The 18,489-nt window shown below is 49.3% G+C and overlaps 1 protein-coding gene across 3 annotated transcripts; it reads right to left on the minus strand.

Annotated features, from left to right (window-relative positions):
- Nucleotides 1-1,240: 1,240 nt before the first annotated feature.
- On the minus strand, nucleotides 1,241-17,113 carry LOC144932195 (tryptophan 5-hydroxylase 1-like). Of its 3 annotated transcripts, XM_078856146.1 has the most exons (8): nucleotides 16,817-17,113; nucleotides 15,462-15,734; nucleotides 13,008-13,075; nucleotides 10,858-11,048; nucleotides 9,289-9,424; nucleotides 7,507-7,633; nucleotides 4,777-4,904; nucleotides 1,241-1,679 (listed from the first exon to the last, which is right to left on the minus strand). In XM_078856146.1, the coding sequence occupies exons 1-8, from the start codon at nucleotides 17,111-17,113 to the stop codon at nucleotides 1,499-1,501; spliced, it is 1,401 nt and encodes a 466-aa protein (XP_078712272.1). In that variant the 3' UTR covers nucleotides 1,241-1,498. The 3 variants fall into 3 exon arrangements, 1 of the variants encoding a protein (XP_078712272.1); XR_013636860.1 differs by lacking the exons at nucleotides 1,241-1,679; nucleotides 7,507-7,633; nucleotides 9,289-9,424; ... (2 more) ...; nucleotides 15,462-15,734; nucleotides 16,817-17,113 and adding an exon at nucleotides 6,179-6,224 and having other exon boundaries at nucleotides 4,851-4,904; XR_013636859.1 differs by lacking the exons at nucleotides 1,241-1,679; nucleotides 4,777-4,904; nucleotides 9,289-9,424; ... (2 more) ...; nucleotides 15,462-15,734; nucleotides 16,817-17,113 and adding an exon at nucleotides 8,047-8,077 and having other exon boundaries at nucleotides 7,558-7,633.
- Nucleotides 17,114-18,489: the final 1,376 nt, after the last annotated feature.

Consider the following 18,489-nt stretch of genomic DNA (forward strand, 5'->3'; position numbering starts at 1 on the left):
CCTTTCTATTATGGTATTCCAGTTCAATCAAATACAACTCAACACATTCGTCAATAACTCCGCCATGCGAGGAAAAATATACAATGGGAAACATTTCTGGCGATAGCCCTCAAATGCGGCATCGTCAAGTAATTCGTTTAATATTCAATCTAAGATAAGCTTACTGATTAAGAACCATTAAGATGGGACTCGGGCGTGTGTTTATGAAAACCATACAAATGATATCACCTTACAGTGCTTGTGAAATCTGAGATCATTAATCCTGGTCGGGATCATATTCCAGTCGCTCGCACAATGTGAATGACGATGCCTGATCGTTATAGTGTTATACAGACGCGTACCAAAACACAGCATATGCCACCTTAATAATTTACGAGCAATAAGATGTGCCATCTGATCCGCTGAAATGTTAACATCAAAGACACTCTGATAATAGCAATGTTGTGCAAATGGCAATATTATGTCAGACATTACATATGATTGTGCGCAATTTCAAACAGCTTGTGCCCCAAGCTTTAGAATCTAGTTGCTAGAATACATGGACACGTGGATTCAAGGTCATGTTGTTAAAATACTTATACGTGAATTCGCCTACCTCTGGCATACGGTTCCACTATGTACTACGAAGCAGATGGGAGCAGCATGTCTTTCTCTGGGACCGGGCTCATTGAAATACTTCACCGTTACTTTTCATACCTAAGCTACGTGGCACGCACGTGCTCGCAGGCGTAGGTTTGGTGGTTTTGCAGTCGGGCTTGGAGCGGCTCTCTAAGGCGATGACAGGGACCGAAGCTGCCCGCTTGAGATTCGTTGACAATGGAAACTGCTTGCCTATGATTGGTCCATTCTAGATTTGTAGTTTTCGTGACTGCAAGGATCCATACTCTTGGTTCTTTCAGTAAAGTCACGTGGGTAAAGAAAATAATAAATAAAAATGAAAGATACAAATAAATTAAATCACGACGTTTCGTCAATAAATGATTGCTTGTGTTGCAATGGAAACGTCGTGATTTAATGTATTTCTTTTTCATTTTTATTTATTTATCTATTATTTTCTTTACCTCCGTGACTTTACCGAATGAATCAAGAGTATGATTGGTTTATGAACTCTGATCGCTAACACGGCATTGACGCTCTCCGAAACCAAACCCAGGCAACCAGTTCTAACCAAGCAATCACTCAAACTTAAATGCTGTACCTACCCTTAACCCTACCGTTTCCTCTAAACATATCCCTTTGGCACGCGTCTATCCCTAAAACCATTCCTTACCATCATACCCTAATACTGACTCGATCTGGAATCACAGCTTTAATTTCATACTGGTCATCGTTTAGTCCCAGGTAATACTTTCTTAGCCAGCTAGTACTTTATTGATGGCTAGCAGGCCATAACACTTTTTTCATCAGGCTTGTCCATCGAATCTAACGCCAACACCAACAACAACAAAAACCTCCTTAATATTCTCCCACTACGGCGGACGAGTTGAGACTTGGAGCATCACGCGGCCCCGCTCACGGAGAGCTCGTTGAGAGCCGTGTAGGCTGGGTAGAGCCGGTCACGGAGGTCGGCGACAGCTTGGGCCACACTCGCCGGATCCCGCAGGGTGCGCACGCCCTGGGAGTACGGCTCATAGCGCAGGGCCCAGCCTCGTCGCGCCGTACACTCCGCTGCCTGCCAACTGCGGGACACAGCAACGGCAGCGAAGAAGCCGTCGAAGGTAAAGCGGTCGTCACGGTGTCGCCACTTGAATGCCTCACTTGATGCAGCAAATCTGGCTGTGACGGTCCCACCTGATGACAGAGACTTGTGTTGCCTCCGAAACGTCGTGATTTTATTATTTTATTTTTCATTAATTTTAATTTCATTTTTTACCTACGTGACTTTACCAAAAGAACTAAGAGTATGAATCCTTGCAGTCACGAAAGCTTCAAATCTAGAATCACAGCTCATCTCCATCATTCTATTATGCTGCTGGGGTCCAGCCAAAGGAGGACCCCCCCCCCCCTCCCCAAAGCCCTCTCCCACCCCAGTGGCAGCAGCTGTGTATATTCGTCTGCCAGTTGGGGGGTGGGGGGAGCAAGGTTTGCGTTGTGTTTTTTTCCCGATTACCGTTCAGTCATTTGCAAGTCGTACCGTATTCTCCGGGTTGCAATGTAGAGCAAAAGTTGGGGTGCTTCGAGTAATGCGGAGAATACGGGCGGTTAAATTTGGTAAATTTGGACGATGATGCCGCCGGCACACGTGGGCTAACCCTACCCTGACTGCGTCCTCCAAAAACGACCCTCTTTGTCCGATAGCAGCAATGTTCCCTTTAATTGTATCGGGTGAGAGTCCGTTAAAGCAATGGATCCCCCCCTAAGTCCCGGTTTTTGAAAGCGCATTTTCTGAGTATGACATATGCTATGAGCTCTGTTGAATGGTTGTGAATGCGCAAGTCACAATGATTCTTTTTTTTAAATTCCTAAAGCTTTAACCTTCATGGGATCTCTTTCTGCTCAGGCCTTCAAAGGGAGTCTGTTAATTCACCACGTTGACCTTCGCATGCAATTTAAATTCATAGGCTCAATCTCCAATGCAAGGCTATACATTTTTACGTCACTTACACATCTCATGATTCGTTAAGCCTCTTTGTCTATCGGGCCCGCATCGCCTTGGCACAATGACCGTTTGTGTGAAAGGCTCGCTACACTCAAGAATTCCAATTTAATTCGGATCTCTTCCGCCATTAGCAAACCGCATTCTGCAATTCTTTATTTCCACAGGCCAAAGAGAACGGATTTGCGGTGTAGCAAGGGCAGAGCCGTACAAAGGTGCAACATCTTCATCGAATTTCAACGGCAGAATCGCGCAAATTCAAATATGAGGACGAAGCCACTCCAGCACACGGAGTTGATTCGGCCAAACTTTTCCCACACCTCCATTTCTTAAAATGCAGGAATTGTCGAGTGGCCCGGCTAATGAACATCGCTGCGTTCTATTGACAACAACAACAACAACAACAAAAACCACGTTGACGTCCCACAAAGTGGGACTCATTTTTTATCAGCCCCCTGAGGGTTGACGGTGGTGGTCAAGACGGAGGGAACACACCGAGAGGACGATCGACGCAGCGATGGAACACTGGAATCAAACTCGCGTGTTTGCCCAAGATGCATCGTTGTATCGCACGATCGCGAGAGAGATGGCGACGGCCCAGGGAAGCCTTCATCCAGCAGTGGATTAATCATGGCCGATGACAATGGTGATTTGAACCTTGCAATTGTGAATCGAGTGCTCTTTGACACGGGGGCAGTCTTTTATATACGTGCTCGTTTTGATCGCGTGTGGTGCAATACCGCGTGAGAAAAAAGCTCAGATACTTCAACAACAGCATGAAGCAGGGGTGGCTAAAATTACTTGAACACCGTGTTAGCAATTTGTGTGCCGGGGGGCGGAGGAGTGGTATTTGTGAACATGGTGACCTGGCTAACATCAGTTCGCCGCGTATCTGAACTGGTCCTGGGCTTCCCCTAGGTCGACTCAGCCTTAAACGAGTACACTGCCTGGTGCAGTCTAAACGACAGCACTGAGTGAAAAAACAGCGGCCCGGGCGGCGCGCGTGCCACACCAAACCCCCCCCCCCCCCGCGTGCCTCACTCGCCATGAAAGGTGCTCGCTGCAGAGCACTTGACCCGGGAGCCTGCGTGGGTTGTGCGGGGGACGTTTGCCTTTGTGTGCGAGCTGCTGCCCGTGCCTAAATTAGCAAATATTGACGAAAGCGGTCCCCGTTGGAAACAGAATGACCGTTGAAAGGCGACGTGACATTGGAAGGTGAAATTCTCTGGTGACCTTCGTGAAGAGTTTAAAGCAATGGATCGAGCTGTGATAGGAAAACAAGAGACTCTGGGTAACTTTTTTTTTATGCTGCAGAACAAATGTAGACGCTCTCCTCTTTGTGCCGTAAAATGTCAGGGCTAAATACTAATCTGGCTCTACGGCGTTAAAATGGCAATACTCTCTCTCTCTCTCGACGTCCGTCTAGTGGTGTGAAATTTGACGTGAAAGCGTCACGCCACTTGGCAACGCGATGGGCAAGCGCACGCACGGTCTGGTTCACTTTCGCATTCGAATGCGAGGCGACGCACGCTGGCCACTTTCGTGGAAACGCAAGCTTCACGTAATCATGGCGAATTGATCAACACTGCGAATTGCAGAGGTATTCATTGGAATAAGTGTGCAAACAAACGGTGACCTGCCTACTTGTACAATCTTCAGCACGGTGTTGCGATGACATGCCGCAGTTTTGACCATGCTGTGAAGCCTTTTCAGCTGCCCTTGTCGAGCTATTTCTCGGATGGAGGCCTCCCAAAGCTGTCGGTTGTGAGGCTTGTTTGACCATACTTCACCACGCTGGAAGTTGAACTCAGGCTGTGAGGTATACAAAGCAGTGCGCTAACCACTGTGCCACCGCTCCCCACCAACAAGCAGCCGTTCTGCCAATCCACCGCTGGATGAGGGTCATTTAACCATACTTCACCGCGCTGGTCAGTTGGTGAAGTTGATGAGCAAAGAAGTAGCGTAACAACAATGGACTTTGCTACGCTGCACTGCCCTCTGCTGCCCACCACGTAGCCCCGCAGCAGCCTATAGCAACCCGTTATACAGAGTTCTCGCCCATCCAATCCACCAAACAGGCTCGGGCCCTGCTTAGCTTCTGAGATCTGACGAGATCAAAAGCCCAACGGTGCGCCCGGCCATCGGCCAAGTGCACCGTTCGTGAGTTGGCAATGATGTACCTCGCATGAGACAGCGCCTCTTCCAGGCTTGTGATGGCGACGTCGTGGGGACCCACAGGGTCTCCGGGTTCCGAGCAGACGGGGAGACCCGCCTGGCGGAGTGCGAACTCGCACACGCTGTAGAAACTCTGCGAGAGACGTGGGCACAACGCGGGGCTCGTTACTCACACGATCATATTCCATCGAGATCAAATTTGCCTTTGTGCGGGGAAGTCTGGGAATGTTGTTTTAATGATCTACCGTATTGGGACAACTTCACAAAGGGTGGACTTTCACTTATTGCGCAGTGAAGTTGGGGTGGAATTACATTAGTCCTCTTATCTGCACTAAAACGGGTGTACAGCACGCGGATAATGAGGATTGCGGTGTCTCGTATTTAATTTTTAAAAATCCCTAACAATCGGAAGAACTTCCAATCAGGGCTTCCTTCTACTAATTTGTGTTGTCAGTAATCAGCTATGCTATTGGTAATTTTTTACATCATTCTGCCATATTTTTGGTTCTTTCGGTAAAGTCATGTAGAAGGGAAATATTTTTATTTATTTATTTTTTTCTCTTCTACGTGACTTTACCGAAAGATCGACGAATATGAATCCCTGCAGTCACGAAAGCTTTAAATCAAAATCATTCTGCCAGTGAAAAACTTCCAAGAAAAGTTCAAAAAAATCCAAGTTTACATGAAAATCCTAATATTTCTTGGGCAAGGCCAGTCAATAAAAAACGTTATTTCTGGAAACGCCCTGTAATTACAAATGTATACGGCAGTCTTGTTTGCTACTGAATTCAGTATTCAAGTCAATAATACTTTACTAAACTACGGGCAGATCCTGAAGTTTTATTTTACATTTTCTGACCTCGCAATCAAATGGTAAATATATATATCAGCTTCACTGTCACAAGAGTTGCAGTTAAACAACATCGCTTAAATGGAGAGGCGTTAGACAGCCACTAGTTAAAACTTAATATGGTCAATAATATATACCTGAGTAATAAATGGCATTCTCATCGTGAGTTGACACTGAGCAGCACTACAATGCATGGCACCACGCTCTAAAGCGCATAGGCTGCCTGCAGTTATTGACCTTGATGACTTTGAAGACCCAAGTGAAACTCGAGATGATCAATCTCTGTAAATGAGAGCCATCGTATCCACGTTCTTGACCTACACGCTGTAGTCTAACTGCTGTGGCAGCGCCTTATGTTTGTTCCCAAGATGCAATTTTGCCGCATACTTTCTGTAATTTTAATAATTACGAAAATAAAACCATAATTACCACTAGAATCACAGCCGTGACCACCACGGCCATCATCACCATACCACTATCATACCACTATCTCTACTAGCTAGCGTAGAACTGGCATGCAGTTGCCATCGACTCGGGGAACGAGCAAAGTTACCTACCCGAGTGACAGATGGAGAAGTTGTGACGACTTGTGACGTGCCCATTGTTCCCTCCTGTAACGCTGAATTCGGTAGCAATTCTAACACACCACCTTGGCCATTTGTGGTCCACCTACTACACCTGCGACTGATGAAAAGCCGCTCCCCACCGAGCGACCGTGGCTACCAAAGCCAAACGTTGGGAAAGCGTCTCCCGGCATTGCCCGACGCTTCGCTCATCCGCTGGTGGCGTCTCGAGACTTCCACAGCGCCGCTCCCGCAACCCCTCAACCTGCTTCACCAGCCTCGGCCACCAACGCAATACTACACGGTTGCCAATCACCCCGCCAACACGAACAAGCAATAAGAAGCCCTTTGTTTTAAGAGCGACTGCGAAGAAGAGTCGCTTCTTCGCAGCGATCCTTCAGTTCGCACGGCCCAATCTGTCCAAGCCACCCTCAGAGAGGGAGAGAGCGATGGAGAGAGAGAGTGACTGCAGTGAGTCAAACCAACTATTGCACAGCCCAGACGTTTCTCCCCGGCGAAACTTTCTGTCCTATCTATACAGGGACCTGAAGCAACGGACGGCGTGGTCGTGGGAACATGTTGCTGTTTTGTTTGTTGAAGTGGCCGCGTCTGGCTGGATTCAGGAATAAGAAGTTCACTTTTCTGCCGGGATATCCTCGTGAGATTGAAAGTGGAGCGGCCATGTGGAGGCTCAAGACTCTGTTTCCTCCGTCTGCGGCTGACCGCATCGCTCGATAGAGCAAAGACACCCGCCGTGTCCGCACGGCGTCTTTGAGGTGTGGTCGCATTTAGACGGCGCTTATATAAATCCAACTCGTATTGCGCAATTGTACATACGGGCAATTTCGGGAAGCGATGCTTGCCACGATTTTCACATCGCTTTCGGAGTCGGGCAATGCAATGTGAATTTTTCACAGTTTGACTCTCTCTGACGATTTACAGGCACCCTCTTGCACGAAATGTCTGCGGTGTACGAGCTGCGCGCACACCTCACCATTGAGACCCCCCCCCCCCTTCCCTTAACTCTTGTATCGAATCCCACGTGGAGGTCAGGAGCCCCTTCTCAACTCCGGTGGAAAGACTATTTTTCTCGCGTTACAGGAACGAATCGTCGCCATCCGTTATGAGTAGAAGCCGCAAGCAGCTGGGCCAGTTCCGTTCCACGTCGCTACCACGCGCCTTGGCGTTACGCGGCGTGACGCGCGAGGTCTCGCTCCACGTGCTTCTTCAGGAACTGTTCTGTTTGACCATCGAACCCACAGTTTGTATTGTGGCGGGCGTTTCAGGCACGTGGATATTGCGTTCCGTGGAGAGGAAGTGACCTTTGCGAGGAGCTGCACGTCGGCGTTTGAGGAGCCCAGAGAGGCGAGTCCCATGTCCTGCACGGCACGCGCCACTGGGCCGATCGTGAGAAGCGGCACGAGCCCGAGCAGCAGTCCGCACACGTCCCTGTGCACACGCGAACAAAGGCAAACGTCCCCACCACCCCCATATCGCCTTTAGCAGGCTGGTTTGGCCAAGTGCTTCGAGCGAGAACCTGTGGGTTCAATGACGGCTGGCACGGCACGCAAAGAGCGTGGCTGACCGACACATCCACGCACTGGGCTCAAGGGCTCAGGCTACGCACCAATTCCATAACAACCATCCCTCGTGGGCTTCAATAGGAGAGGGTGTGCACAACTTCATTAATAATCTTCAAACTAGAGCAAGGGAAATGCATGCACCAGTTGATATTCAGGTCGGGGTAATGGTAGCATACAGGCAGCAATGGCCATCTGCTACCAATAGATGACAGCATTATGCCTCCCCAAATGTACACGCACAGCCCTTCTGTTCAATCAACCGCCTTACGAGGCCCTCACCGCGCTGTGGCGGTTGTCTTGTCCACACCTCACCGGGCTGGTCAGTGCGGTGAGGTGGACGCAGGGAGATTCGGAGTGAGAGCATTTTGACAAATCAACGGGTGTATTTTTCTGCACCGCCCTCTGCTGGCAACATGGGCCCACGGCAGTCTTCAACGACTTATTTTTGCACGAATGTGAGTCACCATTAATTCCAGATATAGTTTGATCATACTTCACCACGCCGGTCACCGTGGGATGTAGGTGGGCACCATAGGTGGTGGGCGGATAGAAGTGCAGTACAACAATGGACTTTTCCGCACTGCCCTCTACGGACTACCACGGCTCGTGACAGCCGAGCGTGTGTCGTGGTCACCCAACCCAAGAACCATCCAGGCTCAACATCCCTGCTTAGCTACAGAGATGTGACAAAACATTGGGCACATCCCAGGTGATTGTTGTCAGAGGCTGAATCATAAACACACGCGCACTCTAACATGCAGACGCATTCACGCCCATGCACACTCGTACTGGGATGACAATCGACATTCATGCACAGACATAAAGCACACACAAAGACAAGCATCTGTATAATACACACCGACACATATGCTATGACAGTCATGCACACACACACTGGCATGTAAACGGACAGTCACACTCTGAGAAACACACACACACAGGTGTGGTGGCGGACGTCTGTAATCCAGCACTGTGGAGGCGAAGGTCGGTGGATTGGACAAATGTTACCAAACTCTCTTTCATCATGGGGCCTCCGTTACCAACCTCTCTTTCATCATGGGGCCTCCGTTACCAAACTCTCTTTCATCATGGGGCCTCCGTTACCAACCTCTCTTTCATCATGGGGCCTCCGTTACCAAACTCTCTTTCATCATGGGACCTCCGTTACCAAACTCTCTTTCCATTGGCGTCGAGGTCCTCTACCGTGGCTCGCCAGGAGAAGGCAATAGAGTACAGTATGGGATAGAGTGTTTCTCCCTCGCGCACATGGTAAACCCACGTGGTAAACCCTCCAGGTATTCCAGTTTCCTCCCACATGTAAACGCCCATTCATTGGCTGAAAATATCTTTAATGCATAGAGGACCGCAGAGCCTGGGCAATCGTTGGCGCCAGCGCAACGCCTTCCTGCTTGTCTGTGGTTCCTCCCTCTCGTACGTCACTAGTTATTATTTTTTCCCCCATGATGATTAGCATGGTTATCTCTGCGTGCATGCGTGCGGTTTCGTCTCACTCCGCCGTACGTGCGGTGCGCTGGGTGCGCGACGCTGCCGGGGCACGCGTGGAGGGAGCAGGGTAGCACGCGGAAGGCGAGGGCCGAGAGGAGGGCGCGGGCGGGCGGAGTGCCCGGCACGGGCCACAGAGAGAAGCCGGTGTGACCTGCGGACAGAGAGGGAGAGAGACAGGGTTGGGGCTCGTCACCGTCAGATTCGTCGCTGTTTATATTTTACTGCACAGTGCTTTGCATGTGGGAAAGCGCTATGATAATTAAATGCATTGTTGATTTTTTTTTGTTTCGATTTCTGTTCTGCTTCCTGTGTTTGTTTTCTTGCCTTGGTAACTTTGGTTAACCCTGTGGCGAGATGTTAACTGCCTCGCCTGGTATACGGGAGGTCGTGGGTTCGATCCTGATCCCGACCCTGACGCCTGCTGTATATTTGGAGTTTGCGTGTCTCTCTCTCATCATCATCACGGTGGCTAGGAGATGTTAACTACCTCGCCTGGTATGCAGGAAGTCGTGGGTTCGATCCTGATCCCGACCCTGACGCCTGCTGTATATTTGGAGTTTGCGTGTCTCTCTCCCGGTGGGCGCGTGGATTTTTCTCAGGGTGCTCCGGTTATCCCCTCCACATTTAGAATCAACAACACGCGCTCAGAGTATTTGGCTGCTATACATTTCCACGTGATAAGCCAACTTCGTTGAGCTGTCATTTGTGGCCCAGGTCGCTTCTGAAAAAGGGCTACATAGCTCAGTGGACATTACCTGGTAAAATAAAAAATGCTTAGTTTAGGTTGACCCAGGTCACTCTTGCAAATGATTCTATATCCTGGTCTATTGTAGTTTGCAACTGGTTAAACAATATTGAACTTGAAATCACTCACTCATCATCTAACCCACTCTTGTAAATGAACCTCACCTGGCCTTTTGATTTCTCTCCAGGTTAAAACAAACTAAACCTGAAACTTAAAACATCACCTGTAAACGTCACCTATTATATACATATAATTTGTTTATGTTGTATGCTGTTGAACTTCTTTCGCACAGCACGTAGCCAACCCTGGTAAGTGGATGTGCTGGGGAAGGACATCAAACTAAACACAAAACGCAGTTACATGGTAACAATAGCATTATTGGGTACTGGGGGTTTGCGTGTTTCATTTTCTTGGTTCTTTCAGTAAAGTGACGTGGAAGAGAAATAATAAAATAAATAAATTTCTTAAAATAAAACAATATTATTTCCCTTCTACGTGACTTTACCGAAAGAACCAAGAATATGAATCCATGCAGTCACGAAAGCTTTCAATCGAAGTTTGTGTGTTTGTTGTTGTTGTTGCGAGTGCTTTAGCACCGCTGCCAACGCAGCAGCAGCAGCATCACCACCAAAACAAATAATAATAATAACGATGACGATGATGTGTTCATCCTTCATTGTGGGGCTGTACTCGTTGTGAGATTGGCCATGGCCGTAGCGCGCAAGCACGGCTCGGCTCGGCACGGCACGGCACGGCTCGGCACGGCATGGCACGGCTCAGCTCGGCTCGGCACGGCTCGGCACGGCTCAGATCGGCACGGCTCGGCACGGCACGCTCACCGTGCAGCAGCTGCGACACGTGGCTCGCCTGCGGAACCTCGCTCGCGCAGTAGGCGGTGACCGTGAGCTCCTCCAGTGCCGCGCGGAGCTCCGGCTCTGCCCCAGGGGCACCCCGCACGGCCGCCTCCAGGGCGCTCCGCCACGCGGCGTTCTCCCGTGCCGAGTACTGCAGCACGGGCACCGGCTCGCGGCTGCAAGGGTAGGGCCGGAGGAGAACGAGGAGAGATGAAGAATCGACACTGATGGAGTGGACTGGGTTGTGCGATATTAACTGGTTTGGTGCTAATATTTGAAGCTTTCGTGACTGCAAGGATTCTTAGGTTTTTTTCGGTAAAGTCACGTAGGTAAAAAAATTAAAATTAATACAAGTAAAATAAAAATAAAATAAAAATCACGAACAGATAGGTGGAATTCCTCCCCGTAGAGGGTGTTAAAACCTAAGAATCCTTGCAGTCACGAAAGCTTCAAATCTAGAATTAACACCCTCTACGGGGAGGAATTCCACCTATCTGTTCGTGATTTTTATTTTATTTTTATTTTACTTTTATTAATTTAAATTTTTCACCTACGTGACTTTACCGAAAACACCTAAGAATTGGTGCTAATAGTGGCCACTTTCACCAGGTAAGGCCCACTGAGCTATACGGCTATTTTTTTAGAAGCGACCTGGCTTGTCACAGGGGAGCCCAACGGAGTGGCTTATTGTGTGGAAATTCACACCAGGCAAATACTTTAAACACATGTTTTTAAATGTGGAGGGAACAACCGAAAAATTCCACGGGGAGAGAACATGCAAACCCCTAATATACATAATACAGTTATTTTGGGGTTAGATCGCGTAAATAGAAATGTGTCGTTAAACCCGCCACCACCCGACACAGCCAATTAGTAAGCTTTGTCATATAAACAGAACGTGCCAATTCGTTACTCGTACAGCACGCCGGTGTGTTGGAGAGCAAACATTTACAATCTTAGTACGACGTTTCGCCAGCAATTACAACTGGTCTCATACAGGCGTTAGGGTTGGGATCGAACCTATTCGTGTAGTCGTAATATTCGCGTAGTAACCATACAAAGTAGTCATAAGCAAACTAAGGAAAAAGCTTAGAGCCCCAAATATCTTAGGGAGTGGGAGAGGGGGTGGGGGCAGACAACTGAATTAATAAATGCACCGAATATCAGCTCGAACTCATCAAAAATATATTTAATAAACTTATAAAATATGTTTAATGATTAACATTTTTTTAATAACTGAAATGTAATTAATTCCCCTATAACCTTAATTAATTCAAACAACTGTGATATTATTGAATTGTGTAGATTTTTGAGAATATGTAGTCACGTGATGGTAGCAAACCAGAACTGATGCTTAATGCCCCCAGTGGGCTTCATCACCACTCACTGTATATTGTATTTATTTCAAAGAGTTCATAACATAAGCAGTACTTAAGTTCTCGGGGGAAGGGGTCGGAGGTAATTTCCGGAGCTCTGCCCTGGAAAGCTCCGGTATAAATTAAGCTCTGAACACAATTAAAGTTTATTGTTCGGAAGGTGACACCTTAGGGCAGTGTTCCATCACTAATTTTCAGAGGGGGGGCCACTTTCGCGCACAAGACATCATCAGTGTGAGGAGGGCCGCCGCACATTTTGAAACCATTGGGGTTTGCCAGCAGCAAGATGGGGAGTGTCGCCACGTGTTGTGTATTGTCGGGGGCCGCACTAAAGGCCACCAGGGGTCCTCAGTGGCCCGCGGGCCCCTTGCAAAGAAGAACGCCGCTTTGGGGTGGAGTCCTCATCATTAGCCATACGGACACTAGCTTCAGGAAATAGCGTAATTATACTCAGCCATTTATCAAATATTCACTGTTTCTGAAAAAATTGGCTTTGGGATGATTGACCAATTGACGCGAAACGAGTGTTCTGTTTGTGGTCGGTGACAACAAAATAATCGCTCGCACAGATGGCCCACGAACCCTAATTGCTCTAGAGCCCCCGAAGGCCAACCCAAAGTGCATGATGGAATCGGTGACATTCAATCCCGCAGGACGTCCACACTTAGCGAGTTAATCTACTTCATGAATATTGTTTACAGCATTACCGGTGTTGTGTGTTTTTTTTGTACTGCGGTACCTGCATACGCGGTGACTTACAATTTGTATTGAAGAGCGAGCTCAGAGAAGTACGCCCTCCTGCCTTCATCAAGTTCGGAGCAAAATTCCTGGAGAAAAAACAAGGAAAATCGAGATTATACTTTTTGTTTTCCGTGCAGGGAGGCACGTGTTTGTGTGTTTATGCGTAGTGTAGCGCTACGAAAGGCCAACACCAGTGACGATTATCTACACTGGTCCGGGACACCCCTAGATCGACTCAGCCTCAAATGAGTACCTGGTGCGATGTGTAAACATCGTCACCGAGGAGACAAAGGCGGCCGGGCGTGGTGCTGGCCACCCACCCCCTCGTGTGCCATGCCCCGGGCCTTCCGAGGTGCTCGCTAACAGCACTTGCCCCCAGCTATATGGGTGTTCTTTATCTTGGTGGGGATATGTGAAGCGATGGTGGAGTCGTAGTCAACGCACCGCACTACGAATCCAGCAACCCCAGTTCGACTCCCGGCCGTGGTTGATAAGAGCAGCAAATATCTCAAATAAGTCATTGGACTGAGTCGGCTTTTAGTGAGCAACCTGGTGCTGTGTGACAACATGATCACTGGGTAGACAAAGGCAGATGGGCGTGGTGTTGGCCTCGTGTGTGCCGTGCAGACCTTCATCGGTGCTTGCTTAACGACACTTGCCGTCCAACAGTCTGTGTTGGCTCTACGCGGGAACTTTCTATTCGCTTGTGTTGGGGAAAGCGGAGATGGAGGTGGGCTCGTGACTGCGGGGTGCGATGCAAGGTTTTTCACGAGGCATGCTGAGAAGCTTGCATAACCCCCCCCCCCTGCAGATTGAAGCAAATGGAATCCCATACAAGCACAATATTTCCTGTTATTCTGCCACAGCAGGGAATTTCAACATGATGTAGTACTTGGCTTTATTGACTCAGGCAGTTCATTTTATACCATCGCTGGACAGGCGTTTAGGGGCTGTCGATGGTTGTACAAATCGATTTTTTTAATCTCTAGTGGAGATGCGGTGGGGTGGAGCGGAGGCGCAGTGATTAGCGCGCTGCGCTATAAGCACTGCCACCTAAGTTAACTTCCCGGCAATGACCGACATCAGCGGGTCGTGATATCTGAAGCGGTGTTATGCCCATGTAATTTTTTTTGTAAAATAAATGATTGAATCATCCACTAAATGACGCGGTAAAATGCTTTTAAATTGTTATTTGTATCCACGGGTAAATAAATATATACAAAGGATAAAGTGCACGTGTGAACTTGGCTCCTGCTCATGAATTCTCACGCGAATTCGCAAATGTCAGATAATTGCACTTAGAGACTCATTTCTAATTTGTCTCTCTGCAAAAATGTTTGAGAATTAATGTTTTAATCTCACCACCGACGAAATGTAAATCGTGTTACTCGAGCCTCGGCTGGAACTGTTTACATCTGCCACTGCCTCGCTCTGTCACGCAGGAAATGCGGCGTGGTGTTACACCCAGTCTTGAAAAATCTTTAAAGCCCGCACCGGTGGCGAAGAGATTTGTTGGTAAGAATTTGATCAATGCATTTCCACGAATGAATAATAATAATAGTAATACTAAATTAGCGTGTCAATCGTGATGGATGGTGGAGGGATAATGACAAGAATGTTGCCATTAAACTACCCCTGTGGCCGAACTCATAAATAAATACTGAATGTATCATAATACGTCACTGCCCGCCGAGATTATTCGCTGGCTGCGCTTCAGAGATTTACTCTTGGAGCTGTCAAATGTTTCACTCACCAACCTCGACATTAGCACATCAACGTTACCGAGAAACTACCCCCCCCTCCTCCCCCCGTACGAAATAAAGACACTGATCACTGCAGAGCTTTTTCAAAACGATGCATCTTGAGTAGCCCCATGGACAGGCACCTCTGTCCATAGACCACGAAGAGCGGCGTCAATGTGTTCATTACTCGGAGCATTTATGGCCGAGATGAGTCAAATGATGTGACGAGAGACCACGTGTGTCACGTGACGGATTGTTTGAGCAGTCTCACGTGAGGACCCTGATGAACTGTTGGTTATTGCTCGGATTCTAACCCGGTGGTGGTGGTGGTGGTACACTGGATTTGGCACGGGCATTTAACGCTCGCTAATAGACGCCAATCCATCTCAATCGTATAGGTATAATGTTTATTTTGTGGTTTGTTTAATTCCCAACAAAACCTAGGTGTTGTTGTTTTTTTTACGCGTGTGAATTCAATGGTAAAACCCGAGAGCAAGACCGATCCGCTTCATTTGGTATATTCCCATGAATGTCATTGCGCGAGTCTACGGGATGCATTTTCTCACCGATCATTTTCTGAGTTGCGGCTAAAACTGAGCTCGGCACGTGACTAGAAACCACAGCCGCGAAGATGACAATTACAGTGGATGTGGTGTGCCGGGAAAACACACACGCACAAAAAAAAACCCCGGCTCAGACGCGGACGACATTGAGCTGCGACGAGACTCACTTCCGAAGACGAGACGTCGTCCCACCGCACCGCGGCGAACACTTCCTCCAGGTGGAAAATGTGCGTCGGGAATGGCACGAGCGTGTTGAGGGCTCCGCACGACTCTGCCGCTCCCTCGATCGTCGCCCGGGCCTCCTGGACGCCGCCGGGGGCTTCCTCGACTCCTGCAGGCACCGCCGCAGCCTCGGAGACCTCCCCTTGAAGATCCAGGCAGAACTCGATGAGCGGCTCTGAGCCTCGCCAGCGCAGGCGAACTCCCTTCACTTCATTGGCCTGCAGAGTGGGTGGTGGGTGGTGGGGCGGGGGAGCACGACACACCGCAGCATGGGGACACCACACCATAAGCCAGGCCACACCACACACCACACCACTCCACACGCCACGCACGCGACACACCGCGCCATGCAACATGCCACTCCACGCCACACCACACGCCAGATGTCACACCACACGCCACTCACGCAACACACCGCGCCATGCAACATGCCACACCACGCCAAACGACACGCCATGCCACACCACACATCATGACACACCACGCCGTGCCACACCACACGTCAGCCACAACACACAACACGCCACACGACACCACACGCCGCACCACGTGCCACATGAACCACTGCAATTACGGGCACACACACACCACCGACACGTGTAGGATGGTGGTGTGTGCGTGTGAGACTGACCGGAGCCTGATTGGTCGGCTCAGGCCACGGGTGGGTATCTTGCCTCGATGGCATTGACACCGCGTGCCTAGATTTCGCTCGTCACGACCCTCCCTAGTCTATGATTGCTGAGCAAAATCCCAAACGGGTTGGTGCGCTCCGCGTATATGCATCGTCAGATCGGGACTTAGGCTCGAGGTGCATCCATGATTAGAAAGAGAGAGAGAAAATTAATAATTATCACGGTCGATCATTTAGCGGCTATGACTTGTGTCAGTTTCCCGCGCGCATTGCAACCTTTGCCGGTGGTGGGAATGAATGGTTACAACACAATGTTGATTTAGTTTTTAGCTTTGAACAGAGCCACCGTGGTTCAGACGCAATATCCTTACCAATGACCTCTGGTGACCCAGCATCAGGACAACTTTTCAGCAAGTCTGGCTCCTGCTGATGAGACCCAACTGGTGGGAAACTCAAGCAGAGTTTTTATTCTTTAAACACGCTTGCGGGGGTGTTGGCTTGAAACCCCTCTAGTACCGATTGGCTCAAACATTAATGATTTGATGCGGAGAGACCGACGAATACCCGTTGAATGCATTCCGCGCAAACTCAAATCGTCTCGGACTGCCGCTGAACCGGCCAGGCAAAACAGCCCGACTCTCCCCGACATCGCCTCGCCGCCACGTTTACCTCGATCATAGCCAAGGTCCTGGCGAGGGCTCCCGTTGTGTCCGCGTCACCCTGGGGCGCCGAGGAGTAGTGGGGTCCACTGCTCACGGGGCCAGAGCTGCAGACACCGTTCGGCTGCCGCTGCTGCTGCTGCTGTTGCTGACACCTCCATGGTGACCCGCGAAGGGTCTCGCTTCCGCACCGGCGTTGGCGAGACCCGCCGGAGCCGAGCTCCTTGCGGGAAGAGGCGTCGCAGAGCGGCAGGAAGGAGCAGAGACGGCCCAGCGTGTTGCAGCAGAGGACTTGGTCCAGGAACATTTTTTTGGAGCGAAGGTGAAAAATCGCCCGGAAGGTTTTTGAAAAATCGAGCGAATTGAGCGATGGATTATAAATTGAAGCACGGCGCACGCGTGTGTGTGTGTGTTAATTAAAATAGACGTCGGAAGTTAACGAATTGACGGAACTCATCGGTGTGCTCGTAACGATCAATTAGAAACGCACGCAAATCGACCGATGCATGCAAGTTGGTTTGGCACTTTAGAGGCGGGCAAAACTTCGTGTCAACGAACCAAATTGTGGAGCTGCGTTGTGTTCTCCGGTTGTATAAAGCTAGACAGATTGGTCGTACGATTGCTGCAAATCTCGTAGCTAATTGTAAACGACCTAATTAGCTGATCACTCCTTCCAGGAGTAATTTACAAGTCGTGAGTGAGAACGAATGTTCTTAATGCGAAACCTGAGAAGACGAGCCTTAAACCCAATCCAACCAGGCAGAACGTGCTCACAGGTGTTATGAATGAATCAATCAATGAAGGGCTGGATGAGCGAGTGCGTAAATGTGCGTTCTTCGGTGTACCCTTTCACCTAACGGAAACACGGCTCTTACCAAGCTGGAGAGGCTGTTTGAGCTATTCTAAGCACGGAGCAAATCAACCAGAGAACGACTGAGTGAATGGGTGAACGTTCTTAGCTGCACGAATGAATCACGGAATGGATCAGCGCAGGAGCAAGCAGCTGAATGAATGAACGTCCTCCAGCCGTCTGCCTATCTGTAATGTCTGTCTCTCTCCCCACCCCTCTCCACGCCGCTTATATAGAGAGCGGGCGCCCGCGATATCGCGACGAGATAGGCGCGCAACAGGACACCGTATCGGTTTGGCAGGAGTAAAAATAATATTCTAATCGCATGAGATGAAAAGCGAGCTCAAGTGAAGGGCGGAGAGTGGCGATTGCTGGAGGAGGTGACGCACGCAGCGGTGGAGTGGGCGCGTGGCAGAGAGCCGTGCTGGAAGTTGCCGTGCGGTTGTTGGGCTCATTAATAATTATAATAATAGTTCAATTTGTAACGCGCGCAAATTTGTAGACGTAGTGGTCGCAACTCAGAGTCGCTCGAAAGCATGATTGTAGAGGTGAGTTTTTAAGTCTCTCTTGAAGGAGGCGATTGATGTGATGCTGCGAATGTGCAGAGGGATATCGTTCCAGACTGTTGTGGGGGGTGGTTGCGAGTGGTTGGGTTGGGTTTTTTCAAATGTCATCATTTGTGGGTGGTTGTGCAGTTGGGTTGGATGGTGGGGGGGGGGGTATTGGATGGCCGAGGTATGTAAGTGCTTAATTGGTGGTTGTGGATGGTGGTGGGTGGATTAGGGTGGTTACGAATGATTTAGTGCGATTGTAAAGGAGTGAAGTTGAGGTGG

Source organism: Lampetra fluviatilis, chromosome 5 (assembly GCF_964198595.1).
Source record: "Lampetra fluviatilis chromosome 5, kcLamFluv1.1, whole genome shotgun sequence".
Classification (NCBI taxonomy): Eukaryota; Metazoa; Chordata; class Hyperoartia; order Petromyzontiformes; family Petromyzontidae; genus Lampetra; species Lampetra fluviatilis.